The sequence below is a fragment of the Amphiura filiformis genome, chromosome 13, assembly GCF_039555335.1.
Source record: "Amphiura filiformis chromosome 13, Afil_fr2py, whole genome shotgun sequence".
Lineage (NCBI taxonomy): Eukaryota > Metazoa > Echinodermata > Ophiuroidea > Amphilepidida > Amphiuridae > Amphiura > Amphiura filiformis.
Genome location: NC_092640.1, coordinates 9,312,239 through 9,332,814, shown reverse-complemented (window position 1 = coordinate 9,332,814; position 20,576 = coordinate 9,312,239). Strand labels below are relative to the sequence as shown.

Below are 20,576 nucleotides of genomic sequence, written 5' to 3'. Positions count from 1 at the left end.
TGGGGCTTCCTTAAATCATCCTCTGTTCCAACTCTATAACATGCTTTTGAAAAAAAAACTTAGAGAAAAAAGAAAAACGGTATTTTATTAGGCCCTATGTTTATTTAATAGTTCCGCGAAAAAAAAAATTATAAAAATACTACACATTTGACATGTCTCGAGAAAGTTCCATTGAAATGTGGAGGAAATGCCTTCCAAAAATACACGTTCAACTCAACGTGGCAAACTTTAACCAATCACAACTTACCAAAGTGCCAACTTGGCGATTTTCATCCAATCACTGACAGTGTCTCAAAATGTCAACATACCACCACCAATTTCCCTAAACGCGAAGCTGATTGGCGTGAACTTAATTGGCCAAGAGAGCTCGTCTTTGATTGGTTGATTATCATACCAGGGAATTACCTTTCACCCACGTGGCTTGTTTTTATTGACATCTCATGGGTCAAAAGTCAGCGTGCATGTACGTACCCTGAGGTACAAAAACGAGCAGTCACTGGCACACTAAACAGAATATCTCGCCGAGACTGAAGTGGACAAAGTCGACCAACTTCAAGCCATTCCCAGATTGTATTTTTGTATCTATATTTTATAAATAATAACTTCTTAAAATGAAGCAGTGTTTGATATTTGCCGTTCTCTCAGTCCTGGCTTTACAAAGTTTTGGTGTACCCAACAATGATCGTGTAAAAGAGAGTAAGCCATTGAGTCACACAGATCACTATGATGCGGACGGAAACCATAATGCCGGCTACGACCATGACGCTTTCTTGGGAGAGGATGAATCGAAATCTTTCAGTGGTTTGACAGAAGAACAGAGTAAAGAAAAGCTTGGGTGAGTAGGCCTATCCTGGTTTTCTATACTTAATAGTGTTGGTTGGTTGCCCGGGTTGGTTGCCACTTACTGATGATGAGAAGAGAAGAAGCCATTTCAACCTGATTTCAACTTGATGAAGTTGACCCCTTAAAATTTCAAAATTCATTCATTTCAAAATAGGGGCAAATTGTAAAATGTATTCTTTTCTGACAAAAACAAAGGTATTAATGACGATGCTGAGCATGTCTGCATTCATTTGCCTGACACTCGACTCTAATAAAAAACAACCTATAGCCTATTACACAGGCATATTCTTAGGTTTCGGTTTTAAAGTGATATATTTTATAGGTGCAGAACTCGTAAAATAAAATATCGTATGAGAAATTGAGGAATAAATTGCAAAGAATATAAGGGCATTTTGATGAATGCAACAACATTTTAATCCTAGTAATTAAATATCATTCATTCATTTGAAAGTGGAAAAATGGTTTTTTTTTTGGTTTTTTTTTCCATTTCAAGGATGAGTGTTTGCTTCTTTAATACCTGTAAACATACATATATACATGTAGGTTGATTACAAATGAACATGTTGTTCTTTTTTCCATATTTTGCATGTTTGATAAAATACCTTGGATTTAAGTCACAATGAAAACTTAATTTCAAAACATATGTTTATTACATAAGTATGAAGAGTCTCCATGTTCAAACAAAAGTGCAGATGAAATTGTCCCAGAAATTGTGTTAAACAGCAACAACAAAGACAAATGCTATCCATGTGGCTTCATCTTGTTGATGTGGCACTGTTAGACTTGCTCACAGACTAGTACACGTGGAAAGTTTGACTACAGAAAGTGAATGAATCCATATAGCATTTCCAGTCCAGTGTAAGCATGGTAAGGAGTCTACTAAAGGGCAGCCTATGTAAGGTCACAGAGATCAGATTTCTCAGGTTGCCTTGGAGTTGGTATGTTCCAGAAGCTTCTAAGGGACGCACCATTTGATACTCAGGGGGAGTAGGAAGTTTTTCAAAAAAACAAAACTTCCCCCACTACATGAGCAAAAAAAAACGTTCCCCACCAACATTAAAAAAAAAAAAAAAAACCTTTCCCCACCTAACTGTGTATAAATGCATGAAAATTTTTTCTTCCCTCGACCCCAACTTCCTACCCCCTGAGTATCTAATGGTGCGTCCCTAATGCTGACAGGAATTGCCAGCATGGCAACATGTAAATTTAGTCATGTTGGGAATGCTTTTAGGACGCACCATTAGATATTATCGGGGGGCTAGGAAGTTTGGGTCAGGCAGAATTTTTTTTTTTTTTGCCGCTGAAGGCGGAAGTTGTTTTTTTAATGTATACCTTTATACAGAGCTGGGTAGTAGAAAATTTTTTTTTGCTCATCAGTGAGGCAAATTTTTTTTTACTCATCAGTGAGGCAAATTTTTTTTCAAAAACTCCCTAGCCCCCGATAATATCTAATGGTGCGTCCCTTAAAGTCATAATGTACGATCTTATAATATGAATTTGGTTAATTTTTTCAAACCTGATTTTTTGGCATATTTGTAATGTTTACACATGTCACAACTTGCACCTAAATGGAATCAGCCAAATTTGTTGTGTTTGTAGGTAAACAGAGCAAAGTTCGACATAAAGTCATAATTCAAGATATGACTAATATGTCCGCCCATAGAACTGCATGTTAAACGGCCAAAATAACAAGCAGTGTTTCTTTCACGTTACCTCGTTATTTCAGCTCAAAATGGACAGAAACCATTCCCGATCATTATTACTAGTATTATTTCAGCGTTTTGAGCCGGGGGGGGTACTCAGTACAAATGACCATACGGGGACGTGCCGCAAATATGGGTAGCATTTTCAGCCTCTTGGTATATCAATGACCCCTTTTTCAAAGCCAATTTTGGTATATGAATGGGTCCTTTTTTCAAATTTTCTCAATTTTTTCGTAAAATAGCCCAATTTTTCCATAATCTAGCTAAAATTTTCAACATTTTCCCAAAATTTTGGGAAAATTTGGAAAAACTAAGACAATTTGGGTTAAATTCAATGAAAATTTTGACTTTTGGTATATCAATGGGTCCAAATTTCTTGAAAAATTGGTATATTTATGGGTCCACTTTCAAATTCTCAGCAGCACGTCCCTACCAAAACCAAACTTGAGTACCCCCCCCGGGGTTTTGAGTATAATGACAAATTTAAAATTTGAAGGAAATCGTACATTTTTTTTTAAGCCTTTAATATGGACACTATACAGTGGTGTGGCCAGAGCTATAATGGCATGGGCAAGGGGGGCACTGCCCCCCTGTGAGAAGTCTTGGCCCCTCTCTTGTCCCCCCTGTCCCTGTGGAATGCTGGCCACCCATTTTTAGCCCATTTTTGACCATTCTGTCAAAGTTCCCCCCCCCCCTGAAAGTTGCCTCCCTCCACCTTCCACCCCACCCACCCTCTGAAAAACTGCTGGTTTATATGTCACTGACACTATAAGGCAAAATAAAAAATAAACATGTTTCGCGTCCCCTCCGCTTCCTTTTTGAGGTTTCCACAAATATATTTTTATTTTTTGAAATTCAGCTATAACTTTTCAAAAAATATGTCTAGGAAGTTGGGATGCTTTCTATAGCCTTATTAAGATACAAGAAACATTTTAGGAAGGTTTTGTGATCATTAGAGGGGGTGTAACTCCCAGAACAACAAATAAAAAAGGGCCTCCTCCTTTTTCTAGGCATTATTGTATACGCTAAAACAGCTCTAAGTATGGGTATTTACACCAATTTTGCGATAGAAAATAAAAAGCCCCTCTTCCTCCTTTTTTTCTAAAACTCGGACGTGAACATGTTTTATTTTTTACTTGGCCTAATCATGATAATACTGTGCTCTCTCATATTCAGATGTACTCATGCGTAGATCCTCAATTTGAATTCAGATATTTTTCCAATATAAAAAACATCTTACCAAATAAAAAGAAAATTGTAAAAATGTTGTGAAAAAAGTTTTAAACAAATAATATTCCACATGCAAACCTGATATTTTTATTACATAATATTTTCCTGATAGTCCTTGATCACCATGCACCATTCGCCACTTGCACGGTTCCGCCATTATGCACTATATGCGGGGAGAGCCTCGAACTGGCAGCATACATGAAAGGAAGAATTACGTAACCTTACACAGAATGTTATATTACTGGTTCAATTCCCATTCATGTATGCTGCCAGTTCGAGGCTCTCCCACACATAGTGCATAATGGCGGAACTGCAAGTGGCTTAATGCACTCATGTTCTTCAAACACTCAACTGCAATCAGGAAATAGTTACATCACTCACTCCTAATTAGCATGATTAGCAAAGGCATAAACATGCCGTGTTAATTCTTATAGGAATTTGCATAATACATTTCTAGGTTATATCTTTTAATTATAGGCCTAATTATAGATTAATTTCCAGGCCTAATAGTACATGGAATGCCAAAATTATTTAAAGCAATAATTAAGAGGATGAGGAGGGAGGTTTGTTTTTTTATTTTCCTTCAATGTATTCTTTGGTTGTTTTCGGGGAGAGGGGGGGTTCAGTCTTTTCTATAACACTATTAACAGTGCTCAAGGAAAGGAGACTTTTTTCTTTTTCTTTTTTTGTCAAATGTGCGATTCTGAGGGATATACCCCATAGAGTACCACAAAAAGATTTGGAAGTGGTCTATGTTCTCTAATAAACTTGGGAACCGTTCACAAACACTTGTAAAAATTATCGCGAACAATTTTCGGGGCCCCCCCTTTACAGACCTCGAACATTTCAGGGCCCCCCTTTTTGACATGAAAATTATCGGTCAACTCCATAGAAAAGCATATAAACTCAATTTTCCAAGAAAAATGTGTGGTCATTTTTTCAGGCCCCCCCCCCTTAGGAGGGTCAAACATTTTCAGGCCCCCCCTTTTTTTGCATCAGGCCCCCCTTACAAGTGTTTGTGAACGGTCCCTTATTTGTATGTAGGCCTATAGTGTGAAGTTTCCCTCAGTAGTCAAAATAAAAAAAACAGAACATAAGCTGACAAATCCCAGAAATTCAGGAAGGAGCTAGGAGACGAGAACCAAATGATTAATTCTTTTTCGGTCTTGGTTGAATACCTGCATCTGCGTTTACACTTGATCTGAAGAAATTAATTCCTATGACCCTTCCTCTAAACCCTAATTGGACTGTGGAATAAAGTAACACTTTACCATAGCCTACACCCCTCAAAAACAAATGTGTAGGCCTTTACTATCAAACCTACTTTTAACCCCTTTTTGCCAAAAATGAGACCCATGGATCAATATGCTAGGATTTTTATACCCAAAATGGACATTTGGTGAGGCGTCGCCAACATATTCCCCCACTGTGATATTTGCCATACCAAATTTCCACAAAAGCATGCACCTGAAAATCTCAGCTCATACCCCACTAGAACAATTGAAACAAAAGGTACCGTACCCCCTCCACCAAGATCCTCCTCTTCACCTAGGGCATGTAGGGCACTTGTGTAAATGATCAAGTAATTTGATCAATGCCTAATTGGGCTATTTCATTATAAATGACAACATTGAGTCCCAAAAGGGGTCAAAATTCAAACTCATTTATTTCATGCAAATTCATTATCATTTCAAAGTTCAGATGGTGTGTCAATAATTCTCAAAATATTAGAGCGTCAAACCCTCAGGAACCATTAAAAAAATTAAATTGAATTTTTGCTGTGTAAAACATAGCTGCTGTCTGGAGGGACATTTTTTAAACAATTTAATACACAACTTTGAAAGAGTATATGTAACCAACATTGGGTTCATACTTATTCATATTTAGTCTGTAATAATTGTTGTATGTTCCTTTACACTTCAGTGTCTTAAATATGCCAGTTTCAATATAAAACAATTAGTAAATTGATACTAATCCAGATAAATGGTGCAAAATTACTACATATTTTAAGGATAAACTTTATCTTCACATGAAAAATTCATGAAATAGTCATTTTGTCCTGCCCAATAGCTACACTGATGCATAAGTGAGTATTCTGCGTCAATCTGTTGTACTAGTCATGGAAAACCTAAAATAAAAGACCCTCCTGTGTCATTTGTTCTGGATAGGACACATTTTTAACACATAATAAAGCATACTTTAACTTTAGAAATAGCTGCATCAATATTATTGCATCAATATTATTGCATAAAAGATCCCCAGCATTTAAAATCCACTACAAACAGGGTTAATATTCTGGTTAAATTAGGAATATTGCAATTTTTAGCTAACCGAAGTTCAATGCAGAATAATATCATATGTGTTCTCAACAACTGGACAATAATTTGAACACTAAAGTGGTTTGTAAGCATAATTTGCAATAAAATGCAAAAATTTCTTGTGGGTTTGGCTCTTTGAAATTTTTATTTTTTAGTTTGTTTACCAATTCATGGAAATGACATAATTGTGCTGGAGAGGACATTTGTTAAATTGCAAACAGAATCGTGGATACAGGCTTGCAAAATGCAACAAATACCAAATCATGTGCCACCTTGGTAGAAGGAAGACCACTCTTCCTCTACAAATTTCACATTCTATGATATAATCCTTCTTATTTCAACAATTAGTAATTAACTTCAGTTCTGGAGGACAAATTTTTAACGCGGAACTGTGGTATCAAGAACAAGTGGTCTACTGTATGTAAAATAAATGAATTCCTCAATCAGTGCCCTGTCCCATCAATTGGTAATATAACACAGATTATACAGGTAGGGTAAGGGTTTATATTTCCTCTTTAATGTTAACAAAAATGGAGGCATGAATTGGAGAGGACACTCATTTTTTTATTTAGCATAAAATGCCAATTTTGCAAGAATCTCGGAATTTTAACATTTTGCACCAATTTTCACCATTCAACTTGCAAGATGTTCCACACATATCATATTTTCATTGCAACAAGCACATTGCCATAGAATGTACCTAATTTTTCAAAGAATTAATTCAGAATACATGGGCAAAATGAAATGGGACTCCAAAATTGGGTTAAAAATGTACCTTTTGGCAATTTTTTATACAAAAAATAGACAGAATTCTGTAAAAATGCTCATGTAGCTTGTAGTTTGTGGCATACTTAGAATTAAGTTAATAACACTGCATTATCACCCTAATTATATCAACCAGATATGATAAAAGCCATTTTTGTGAACGTGTCATTTATAATGAAATAGCCCAATTGATGTCTTTTGTTGAGAGATCAAATTTTGGGGTTGTGTTTGCAGTGCCTAAATTGAAAACATCATCTTTTTATGGTTTTTTTTATAAATGGTGACAAAAATTAAGGAAAAATGTAGTCTAATTTTAGCCCAAATAAGTTATGAAGGGCATAGGATATAGTAAGACTAAAATTAATGGGGTCATTGGGTGACAGAGAATTCTAAAACATCAAATCTGATGTAAGGTACATTTACGATGGTGAACTCTGTAGTTAGGAGCTGTGCACTAATTATGAGCCCTGGTGTGAGGGTAAAATTGGGGAAGGAAGAAAATTTTGGCGAGCCAAAAGGGGGAGGGGGCAAGCAATTTTTGACAAGCCAAGCAGTTTTGGCACACATTCATGGGGCGTCTTTTAAATTTTCCTGCTCGTTACACTTGCAACATAATGCCTAAACCATAAAAATTTGGGATCCCAAACATTTGGCATGTGCGAGGGGGGGAGCAATTTTAGGCAAACCGGGGAGCAATTTTAGCACGTCATTTGGAAATGTTAACCTCCCCAGGCTCATAATTATTGCACAGCCCCATAGTTGTATAAGTCATGAAATTTTGAGCCAGTGAGTGGCTACTGCGGATACCCTCTTTTGAAATACTCACCTTGCCTGGGTAAAGAGAAAGTAGTAAGAGCAGAGGGGAAAGGGAAAGAAAAGAGGATGGAAATAAGAGAAAAGAAGAGAAGAGAAGGATGAAAACAAATATACTTTGAGGAAATGATCTCTGGATCATCTCATGCAGTGCTAGCTTTACCATAGGGCATTTTAACAATATACTTCAAGAACTGCTAAAATCCAGTGACTGCTCCATCCGGGAAAAACTGTTTTAGTGTTTAGCTGTTGTCATTGGCTTTAGCAGTTCTCTGGACATGCTGAATATTAAAATAAAGCAAGATTTTTGGGATTGCCGCTGTCAAAAGGCCCTATGTCATGTATGTAGGGCTATGCAGTATAGGCCCACCAAGAACAATGAGGCTGGCTATGATGACTTTGATATTATCCTGTGTACCTTTGTTTTTTCGTAACTTTTGTTTTCACACCAACTAATATCAGTTCCCTTTACATATTCTTTTTACAGAACTATTATTGATAAAATTGACAAGGACAGAGATGGTTCTGTGAATGAGAAAGAACTATCAGAGTGGATTGAAAAGCAGCAGGTATGTAGCGATGTACACACACAGACACAACACGCAAATACACTATAGTCTGTCTACCTCGAGTCTAGCGTGTTCTGCGTTAGCTTAGCATTACTTGGCCCATACTTTTGTACATACTTTTATGTGTGTGATCACCGTGCCGCATAATGTACACGCAAGAAACTACGCTAAGCCAATGCAGCACACGCTGAACTTCAAAGCTAGTGCCGGTGACTCAACCCTTTCTGGCACCGTGTATCGATTGTTGGAGGGGGATGTGCCCCCCCATGATTTGGCAAAAGGACCTACCTTTTGTTCTTTTTAGCCACTTTTTGACAATTCAGGCCTATTGTCTGCACCCCACCCCACATTTCGAAACGGTTTCGCTGACCATTTTGATGCCTAGACTCAGGCTTTCTGCAGGTGATGCATTTTTCTATCACTTGAATTGATCATTTTAATCTTGGAATATATTGGCCTATTAATAGATCATCTCTCACATGTATTAAAAGTGGTCAAGCCAAGTTTGCCAGGTTTATTATAGGAAATAAACAACATGCAATAGTGCTAGAGTCATTTTGAATATCTTTATATATTGCCCATGGCCGTGGAACTAAACAATGAGTGAAAAAAACCCAGGGAGAAAAACCAGGGCCTAGATTCCATCTTGGTTTGCGAGAATCAAAATTTATCATAGTCACTGCACTTACTGTATGATACAATGAGAGAAGTTGATTCTCGCAACCGAATCTTACGAGAATCTTTACAAGAATCGATTCTGTGATTCTCGTCGAAATCTACGCCCTGAAAACAGCCTGATGTCTTGATTTGATGCCCCACCCGGTTTCTTGTTTAGCATTTCTGTGTCTGACCCTCAGTTGGTCCCAGGTTATGTGATACCATTACGATTTAGGCCTACTTTCAGGATCTGTCACATTACGGTATAATATTCAGAGAAGGAACAAGCCTTGCACTACCCACTTGCAAAGTTTGTTAAGGGTACCAGGTTTCAGCTAAATAAAATTGATCATTTCACATAAAGGGTTCCAGCATGCAGTTTCACCATCCCTGAGTGGGGTCACTCTCATACACACTAGTACTACCAGTGGAAGCCCCAGAATATATTGGGGAGCAACTGATTTCACTGGGGCCAAGCTGACTGGGGCATTTTTTCCCAACCCCCTGTGCCCCCATGACACTTTTTTTTCAGATATGGACTGGGTGCATGCTTATCAAGTCATTGCAATAGCAACTGACCCCTGGAGTTCATGTTGTTTCCCAATGTACATGCGATGCGTAAGCAACAAGTTTTAAATCAGATGTAATGTTTTTGAACCCTGTAACAATCAACTCTGTTGTTTTTTCATTTCAGAGCAAATTTATATACAAAGATTCAGATCACCATTGGAAGATCCATGATGTGAATGGAGATGGCACCCTCACATGGGCAGAGTATAATCAAACAACATACAGTAGCTTACCGTGTAAGTATACATTATTCATTCATTGGGGACCCCCCCCATTTTTCTTTGCCCCCCCCCTCCAGTTTTTCCCCAGTCAGAAAATAAATCAAAGAAAATCTACTATTTTGGGTATAAATTACCATATTTTTGGTGAAATGGTGGGTGGAAATCACCCTATTTAGACAAAAAATTGCTCATTTTGAGGAAAAGTGTCAAGATTTTTAAAGCCCCTATCACTAAATCATATGTGACCCCTCGGCACAACTGAGCCCTGAAGTCGCCAATCATCATTTTGAGATATTCAACCAAAATATTCTGCTTGAAATTAGCTTTAAAATGATGTATATCATGTCTATAGTACTTGACATTTAAGTAGTGAAAAATCAATAAAACAGTCAATAAATCCTTTGTTTCCTATTGTTTATTGTTGAGTTCGATGGAGCATATCTCAATAGTGGCACTGGCGACATCCGGGCTCAGTTGTGCCGAGGGGTCACATATATGCACGGTATCTTTGGCCAGGCCAGCCACCCATGGCTACTGCTCGGCAATGGAGTGCTTGGCACAAGTTAGCAGACAAGAGGTCTGGGGTTTGAATCCCAATGGTAACAAACAACTTATTTGTTTATCTTCTCCCTTTTTTGCTTCTTATTCCATTCCAATAGCCAAAAAAGCACTTTTAGCATTCAAAATTAAACATAATTATTGTCTTCTTGTTCTCTTACCAGTGTCAACTTTAATCCATATGCCAGAAGATGAAGTCATGCATTTTGCCAAGAGAGTGCACAAAGACAAAACACGTTGGGCAGCAGCAGACGTGAACAAAGATGAAAACCTGGACTACGAAGAATTTGTTGCATTCATCCATGCGGAAGAAAGGAAACACATGTATGATGTATATACACGGGAGCAGATGGATGAGATCGATAAAGACAGGGATGGAAAATTGTCAGTTGATGAATATATTGGTGAGTGAGTCGCTCTTGTTAAATTCTTCTTTTCCAGGGTTGTTGATTTTTTTTATTTAAAAAAAAAAAAATTTAAATCAAATTTTCAGATATAAAACAGATTTTTTTTGATTTGATGATAAAGTCAAAAGAGTACCAGTGGAATGCTATAGTCATATGCACAATCCTATCAAAAAATCAAAACATTTTTTTACATGTGAAAATGTCAAAGAAAAATTTTTTAGCAATAGATGAAGTGACATCATAGAGGTATTTCAATTGTATCTAAAAGTTGTAGAAGCATTAGGAATGAAGTAAAACGGTCAATTTAAGTAAACAATTAACTTACATTTATCAAAAGTGGTAAAAAATGGAAAAAGTTGATTTAAATCAGTGATTTAAAAAAAAAATCAAGTGATTTAAAACTACTGGGTACCAAACACTCACAGAAACCAAACTGGGTCGCTGCTTAATGTCATGGCGTCACTGCTCTGTCGCGCTTTCAGCACTCTACTTGCAGCTTTGCTGCTCCCCACAGATCACAAGTAGTCTTTAGCAAAGATCAATGCATTTGAAGTTGGAACTATATTTTAAAAACCCTATACAAACTTAGTTTTCTTCTCTTTTCCATTTTCCAGCTGATATTTACAAGCGACCAGCAGAAGGTGTAGAAGAGGATCCAGACTGGGTGAAGCAGGAGCGTGAATCATTTGGGATATACCGAGACAGGAATGGTGATGGATTCATGGATTTTGCTGAAGTCAAGGAATGGTTAATACCCACTGAGTACAGTGCTGCAGAAGCAGAAGCCAAGCATCTTATTTATGAATCCGACAAGAATAAGGTATGTGTTTCTGTACATGTCTGTCTGTCTGTGTGTCTGTCTATCTGTGTGCCTGTCTTATGTCTGTCTCCTTTTGGTCTTATCTGAGCTGTATTGTTCTAGTATTTAGGATGATGGATGCTATACCAGTTGAAATCCATACACTGGGCACCCCCTATGGAAGACATAACCTTAATCTCAACTAGCGTTTACAAGCAATATGAGTTTTCCACCTAATATAAGCTGAAACAAACTTTACAGATGTCATTGTGTTGTGTTTGCCTAATCTTTACACTTCAAAATTGTTTTGATCATTTTGTAAAATGAAATGATGCTAATCATTTTGAACAACCTTGTCTCAGCACATCTCTTTTTAAAGGATGTTTTATCAAGTGGTAACTTCTTGGAATCATTTTTTATGGAATGACAATGTGAAAAGCGCTAAAACAAATGTAGGGTGTAAAATTAGCACTTATACAGTAAGTGTCCAATAATCTAACACTGGTTTTCTTATTCATGAACAAACAGGACAAGATGTTATCAAGAGAGGAAATCATGGAGCAGTGGGAAACATTTGTCCCAAGTCGTGCATTGATGGCTGAACGTGATGAATTATAGGGGTCACATGAGGTCAAATTAGGTAAGGATCTCTATTATATCATCAAAATTGACAACACTGGCACCAAAGGTGGGGGATGACAGGCATTGACTGAACTTGAGATTTGTCTTCCCAGTTGGGTTCTCTCCCCCCCCCCCCTCCACTCCCCATGAAATGAGAATATTCCCTTTGAATTGTCTCTAATTATATTTTCCATATCAGTTTGAATCATTGGTGGTAAACTGTTCCAAATATGAGCAGCTCTGACATGAAATGTACGCAAACCAGAATTAGTGTTGTATTTTAGTACAATCAATGTATTAGAAGAATGATTTCTGGTTACATGAGAATGAGTATTATGAACAAATTCAAACTGAGATGGTAAATGTGATGGACTCTTAAACATTCAAATATTGGAATAAGCATATGGTAACATAACAAGAGTGTGATGTGGGAGAAAATGCCTACAATGCCTAATAATACAAATTCTTTTTGACATATATTTATATCAATATTAAGTGTGATCAAATTTGTCAATGGGTCAAATTTGTTTTAAAAGACAATTGATAAAGCATTAGGTCCACTTATTTGATTCTTAGAGGCACCACCAACCATACCCATACCACTTGAGTACACCTGGGGTTGTCGCTCTCCATCTGAAATTAGTCCCCAGTCATTTCTTCAAGAGATATATTATTAGAGGAAAGCCAGGATTGGGGTGGAAACTGTGTTCGAAATATGCCTCAAAAAGTTACGGGCCAGCCGGGCTTGACCTTAGAAAGTTACCGGCCAGCCAGGTCAGCAACTAGATGCCAGTCAGAAAAGTTACCGGTCAGGCCAAAAAGTTACAGGCCAATGGCCGGCTGGGGGCCCTATTTCAAACGCTGGGTGGAAACAATTGTTTCTTAGCAGGGCACTACCATGCAGAATTACTTTGCATGACCATAATTTTGAAGCAGCATGAAAAATGTACTCTGAGTACAAACAAGCCCAGTATTGGTTCAGTGGTTCTTGAGATAGCCCATTTTGGGAAAATATCCCAATGTTGAAATCTGTAAATAGCACGCAGAGCACTAATTAATCGATCTTGTTATCTTTTCATTGTTATACCACAGGCCTCTACCATGAATTGGACTTCCTGAAGAGTAAAATGACATGCTTGAGAAGGGTTTGATGATAGCATGTCAAGCAGTAAATAATGAAGGCTAAATCTTGATTGTAGTTTTTCTTTTTTCTAATTCTATAGTATAAGATAAAGTGGTTCTTACTGTTATATATGTCAGATATGAAGATTCAATATCTGGCTCTAGCATGTCAAGCAGAAACTAATGAACGCTAAATCTTGATTGTAGTTTTTCTTTTTTCTAATTCTATAGTATAAGGTAGAGTGATTATTACTGTTATGAAGATTCAATATCTGTCTCTTGTGAGGAATAGTCTGTTGATTGCAATGTCCTAATGAGCTGAGATTGTATTAATTCAAAAGTTTTGGATTCTCCTTATCCATCATGGAATTGTAGCAAAAACCAATGGGCATATCCAGACTAGCGGACCCATGCAGGAGGTAGGCCTGTGCATGGGCATCAATCCTGAGGGAAAAAGGAGACATGCCCCCTTTTTTTTCTAAGAGAAGGGGACACAATATCAAATGTCCCTTTCCCCTTAAGTTGGTAACTTATATTATAAAATCATTCAAGTTCACAAGCACATGTTTTGTATCGTTAAATTCCCACTGATGGTTCATTGCCACTTGGTCCAAAGCCACCTGGTCTGCACCTATTTGGTCCAATCCCACTTGATCGAGACGTGATTGAGTCATATGCTGACTAACTTTCAACGCTTATGTGTGATTTTTCAAATATCATGCTGCTCATTTTTGTCAGTGTTTCAAATAAAAACTCCCTTAAAAGGGAGCACATACATAAAAGAAGTTAACATATTACACACTGTACTCTTCAGCTCATTGTGACATTGCTCAAATAAATGATGTTTCATGATTATGACATGGTGCTATTTTATATGTATTTTGTTTTAAAAAAACTGTACAGAATTAAGAAACAATGTCTTTTTAAAATACTCTTTGGTAACAAATTTTAAGGAACTTCCAGTCTCATTGAAACCGTGTTGCCACATCTTTTATATTTCCTAAAATTGTAATACAGGATTTGATAACCTTTCTGTCTGATGTTGTCCTCGATTTCATAATCCCTAGTTAGGTTTTGATTATCTCTGGTGTTGCCATATGATTTTATACGTCATTGAATATTCATGAATTTTCACCATAATGTACATTATTTCTATTATATATATTTGCTCTAAACCCAGTAATGCATTGTGCTAATGCACTTTGCGTATTGTAAAAGTTGAATATTTTGTGACGTTAATATTTCATGATTTGATTTATTCAATACAACATCCCATAAAAAAGCATGAAATTAATGTATTGCAAATTATTCAACTTTTTCAAGTCAGTGAAGTTCTCTTATATTCAGTCATGATAGGGTGATATATGCATCAAGTATGAGAAACAAAACAATACAAAATGACCCATACAATCATTTGTGTGTTGTTGCACCCCCTCTCCCTTCTTAATCTCTCTCAGTTTAGGTAAAAAAAAGGTTTGTCTCAAAGCATAGACTCTGCTCAAAGCTTGCGCGCACATTTGTAAAATCGCGCAATTTGAAAAAAAAGAATTCAGATTTTTTTTAAATTTCAATTGTTTGTTTGTTTTTTAATTTTTTCCGGTGAAAATAATCATGAAATCTTCACAAACAATTCTAAATTTGTTATGTGGTGTCAAAGCAAAATTATCTTACTCTAAAACCGTCGGGGTTCGACAAAGTACCCCACTGCAAGTATGTTAATTTTCCATTTGTAATTGCTAACCGTGTATTTTGAATGGGGCTGTGAGCCCTGTAACTTCGCCAGCCTCGTACGTCACGTGTTGCGCTTCCTATGCCGCCTGCTTAATAGCTGAAAACTAATAACCATACATAGATACATGTGGTACCTGTCATTCTTTGTTTCCAATTAAAAACTTCAGTTTTGTTGTTCTCAGTTATGTTTGTTGCTCACAAGAAGTATCAAGAAATTTGCAAAACATTCTCAGAGCATGGCTTAATTAAATGGGTAATAGGTACAGGAAATTTGCTGTTTTTTGACCTAATTATATCTGTCAACATCAGACCAGGAAGTTATCAAATTCTGTTAATAATTCATTATTTTAATTAGCAGGTGTTGCTTCCTTTGTATTGGAAATGAGATTGGAATAAGTTGTAAACTTGAATGTTAGATCAGTCATGTCTCATGACTGCAAGTAAATTTGACCCTGAGACTCTACTAAACCATTTTTCGCCCTGTGGCAGTGACGTTGAGGCAACCGTCGACGTCAGCGCCTTTTAAATGCATGCGTTTGTATGCTAGCACTTTGACCAAATGCTAGCAATTTAAAGCTGCTGCGCTCAATGAAATGCACATTGACGTCACTGCCAAATTAGGGTGAAAAATAGTTCACTATGAAAAATCACTGGACTGAACCTTCATTCATTTGATGGTATCATTAAAAAAACTTGTTAAAATATCCTGCAAAGGGTACCCTTTCATGCAACCTTTGCCAAACACTTGCCATTTTAATAGAAATGTATTAGTTTTGTCTAAAATAGGAAATGATCATTGCCTATACATGTTTTGACAAAAGATGCAATAACTTTTTCATAAACAAGGCCTACATGGTGAAGACTCTATCTTACACTTCCCACAATGCATTTCTTCCCTGCTGATTTAAATACATTGTGGGAAGTATAAGATATATTTTCTGCTTCTAAAGTAGTAAATAAATACTTTTTATCATTACTGTACTTTGACTGTTGACTAGATGTAGTGTAGAGATAAATGAAAACTAATTGCCACAGACTACTACAGATTTTGCAAACAGCCAAAGTCAATGTGCTTTGTATGCTGTGAATTCTCATATATTCATGAGGGCAAATCGTTTGATCATGAATCACACCAGCATAGTGTACCTTCATGTATACGATACAGCGTTGTGTGTCTTCGCATTTATGCAAAAGGCTGTAAAAATATGTAGTATGTGCGTAGCAGTTTCATTTGTCACACTTCATGGAAGGATCAGCCCTCACTAACATGTGATGCTGGGACTTTACCCTGTTTGCGAATAGTCTGTACTAAGGGACTGTTCACAAACACTTGTTAGGGGGGCCTGATGAAAAAAAATTTCATCACGAAAATTTTTCGCCCGGCCCCTTTTGAGATCTCAAAAATTTCAGGGGCCCCTTTTTGACATGAAAATTATGGGTCAACCCCATAGAAAAGCATATAAACTCAATTTTCCAAGGAAAATTTGTGGTCATTTTTTTCAGGGGCCCCCTTAGGAGGGTCAACAATTTTAAGGGCCCCCCTTCTTGCATCAGGCACCCCCCCTAACAAGTGTTTGTGAACAGTCCCTAATTGCAGTCTAGAGGAAAGGAAAACAGGATGTGACTGCAAAGTGATGACTCCTAAGTGATAATAACTGCATAACATTATCAGATCTAAAGAGCTGACACGTTGATCTGTTATGCACCACAGTGGTCCCAGGGATGTAAATCTTCAGGAAATTTCCTGATTTCACATAATTTTGCTTGGATCTTCCCTGAACAAAGTACTATAGAGAAATACACATTTTCAGGAAATTTTGTCAGTGCTTGTTTTCTTCCCATGTCTCATTTCCAGTAGCGAAGTTCAGTAACACATGGAAAGCTCATTATATGAATAACTTAATAATTCCCATTATAATTTAATACATCATGTCTTTGTAAACCTTTGTCATCAGATTCGTACCACATGCTAGTATTAGTAGTGTGCTAGATATCATTTGTGTTCTAATAAAATGTTGTTGAACTTAAAATTGAAATATTATCATTATTGAATGGTCTACTGTTATTTGTGTGTGTTAGACATGTTCAAAATGTATAAACTAAAGAAGTCTGTTCATGTTCTGCCTTCAGATTTCACACCACCAAATAGATTTATATGGTTGTGCACCCTTAATTTCACTTCTCAGAAAAACCCATGCAGTCCCAATTTAAGCATTAAAATGAGGAGAAATTTGCATAATTTTAGCCAAATTTGGATTGGTCATGATTAGTAATATTAATTCCTGCAAGGGTACCTCAGATGGGAGAGATTGAATAACTTTTAATAATTTTAAGCAGCATTTTCTTTACAGAAACACCGGCATGGTTTTGCCTGTAAATTAGGCAATTCCCGGACATCGTAGACTTCGAGGGCCAGTCGTAAAAAATAATGAGGGTCAACCTATATTTTTTCCCAGCCAGAGGGATCAGGCAAGGGCTGATTTCAACCATCATAGCTGTCGCTTAAAACCGAGTCGCTCCTGTGAAGAAAAAATGACATTTTCTTCAGGCAAATTTAGCACATATCTCTATGGGACTCTGATTTGGTGGTGTGAGATCTTCAAATGTCCTCAGAAGGGGATGAAGACTTGACTTATGCCTGTGCGGTTGAAAGCAATGTTATTGTGGCAGTGGCATACCTCCCAGGGAGGGTGACCCCTACACAAAAATTTGCCATTTCTGCCCATGCCCCTCCAGTGAAGACGGAAGCATTAACATTTAGGGGGCGAGCATATGCCGTTTTAACTGGGGACATTTGTGCACGAACAATTTTCAAATTGCGGACTACTTTTGCTCAAAATGAAGGTAAATTTTGGTATTTGATGGGCCAGTGCACAAAGCATGCGCAATTTTGGGCCAAAACGCATGTTTTTCGTGCTAAAAAGGAAGATGCACAGGGCAAATATTGCTTTATTTTTTCTTCTGTTAGAATTTTTTTGGGGACGTCCTATAGAAAAATTAGGGAAGATGTGTCGCCTTGCTTCCTCCGCCAATGCGCCCCTCCATGCAGTTGTAGAGTTGAAGTTCTAGCGTTTTGAACAAAGCTAATATAAGGAAAATTAGTTCAAAACCATGCAATTATTGTATTAGAAAAAAAAATGTCTCCCCCAGTGGCATTTTGGTGTGATAGGGCAAGGGCAAAGCCAAATTTTCACCCATTCATAAATTTTGTGTCCCAATTTTAGTCATTTTAAAGACACTTTTAGCTTTACTCTTTGCTGTTCCTATTTTATCCCTGAAAAATACTCTTCCACTGGTCTCCCCCCCTTTTTTTTGGGGGGGGGGGGTCAATTTTGAGGACCAAACTTGGGGCCTCTGTCCCTCAACTTGAACTTGCCCCCCCAAAAAAAAGAAGAAAACATCTTAGTTACGCCAATGTATCCACAGATAGATGCTATATAGACCATTTCCTTTAGGAGAAGAGGTACAGAACTTGCAGGACGAATCGCACACCTACTTAGGGGCTGTGCAATAATTATGAGCTCCCCCCAATTTGCAAACCTTTTAATGGTCTAGATATATGTTGCGAGCAGGAAAATTTGCATAGGCCTATTAAAGCGTTTTCGTACTGTTTTCCAAAGCCGTTTTAGAGCATTTTATTTGAAAGGCGCCCGATGAATGTGTGCCAAAAATCACTTGCCGCCCCCCCCGGCTGGCCAAAATTGCTTCCCCTTTCAGCTCACCAAAATTTCTTGACCCTCCCCCCCAATTTTACCCTCCCCCAGGGCTCATAATTATTGCACAGCGCCTTACAAATTAACCTCCCCTATCCAGTAGCAGCGCCTGGAATTTTTTTTTTTCTGGGGAGCTTCGAAGGGGCAAAGTGAATTTCAGGGGGGGGGGGCAAAATTAACAAATTTGGCGCAAAATTACCGCAAAAAGTTGAAATTTTCGTAATTGTGTGTTTTTACTGGGGGGGGCAACAGGGGGGACGAGTTCTGACTAGGGGGGCATTTGCCCCCTCACGTGTGAATGTGATCTCTACTAATTTGAACAGAAAACGCGAAAATTTGAGTGATGTTTACGATGATGAGCGCATGAACACACGAGGTCAAAACGCGGTTAGCAGTCGGACGTAAACACGGGAAAATCGGGCCTTTTATATAGCGCTATTTTTCTCAAAAAGTAGACCTAAAATATGGTGTCATTTTCAGATATGTTATGCAGAATTTTGTTCTGATTAAGATGATATCAAATATATATTTCAAAGTAAGACGTAACTCGACTTATAGCCTAAAACGTGACCCCTGGCATGTACCCTCAAGTGACAACAAATCTCATGACCAGTCGAATATTTTGCAGGGGTCAGGTCAAAGGTCATGCAGCGGTCAAATTTTAGAAATGCATTTTCTGGACATCTGTTATGGTACAGGGCTCAAACTTAGTGACAACAAATTTAATGATCATGGGAACATTTTGGAACATTTTGCAGGGTTCAGGTCAACGGTTATCTTGGGTCAAATCTTAGAATTTTATTTTCTGGACATCTGTAAGAGGTACGAGGCTCAAACTCGGTGACAACAAACCTCATGACCACAGGAACATTTTTGGTACATTTTGCAGGGTCAGATACCTCCAAGATACCAACATGCCCAGCTAGGTTTGTGGTCTATGACCACCATTTGCCACTAGTTATCACTTGCTTCCAAGCCATGTTCGTTCATCATGACTCGAGAAAGAAAGAAATTGAAGAAAGAAACAAACTGAGAACGAAAGAAAGCCGAACAAAAGAAAGAAAGAACATTTGAGCAAAAATAACTAAATTTGTAGAATAAATAAACAAATAAATAAATAAATAAATAAATAAATAAATAAATAAATAAATAAATAAATAAATAAATAAATAAACAAATAAATAAATAAATAAATAAATAAATAAATAAATAAATAAATACATAAATAAATAAATAAAACTATCAATTCAGACCAGAAATTTGTACACGTCCAGTAGAATATATTGCAACAGACTCATATTATTACATCATTCAGTCGTATTTTTGTGATTTTTAAGTTGGCTGATGCAATCAACTCATTGAATGATAATTTATGAAAGTTGTGCAGATGATTTTTACGTCTTGCCTTTGTTTCTAAATATTGACAAAATAATATCATATAAACATTTATGTGCGAATATGTTTTCATTAAAATTATTTTGATACCAGTGCAGCAGGATGATAAAAAAGAAGCTAAAGAATTTCTACCCCCCCAAACCCCCCCGGCGCCCTCCCGCGGGACCAACCCATTAGCCTGAATCCTTCTGGCCTCTAATGGCGGCGCCTTTTTTTACCCACAATCCTTCACGTTGCCTGAGTGGAGCGGCCGTGCGTGAGTATTCGAGGACTGGAGGATCGAGTCTACCAACCCATCCTCACCCCTCACCCCACCTACATCCTTCACATGTGGGTCTCATGTTCATCATGCTAAAAATCTAGATGCAAAAATCTAGATTTCTGTGCTGTAGGCCTATCTAAAAAAATTTAAAAAAATCCGGGATCGCCGTACTATATTCCATCAAAATAGTGATCTTTAGCCCGCGGGCAACAGTACTTTGAAAACTTTTAGAACTTGCAACCCTCCAAAAGTTAGACGTGGCAAGATTCAGCCAATCAC

At 37.4% G+C, this 20,576-nt stretch overlaps 1 protein-coding gene across 1 annotated transcript; it reads left to right on the top strand.

The window, feature by feature from the left end:
- The first annotated feature begins 457 nt into the window (after positions 1-457).
- On the top strand, positions 458-16,960 carry LOC140167969 (calumenin-B-like). Its single transcript, XM_072191259.1, has 7 exons — positions 458-835; positions 8,160-8,241; positions 9,593-9,704; positions 10,412-10,651; positions 11,269-11,474; positions 11,982-12,093; positions 13,167-16,960. Exons 1-6 carry the CDS (start codon positions 612-614, stop codon positions 12,069-12,071), a joined length of 954 nt encoding a protein of 317 aa, XP_072047360.1. The 5' UTR covers positions 458-611; the 3' UTR covers positions 12,072-12,093; positions 13,167-16,960.
- The last annotated feature ends 3,616 nt before the right edge of the window (positions 16,961-20,576 follow it).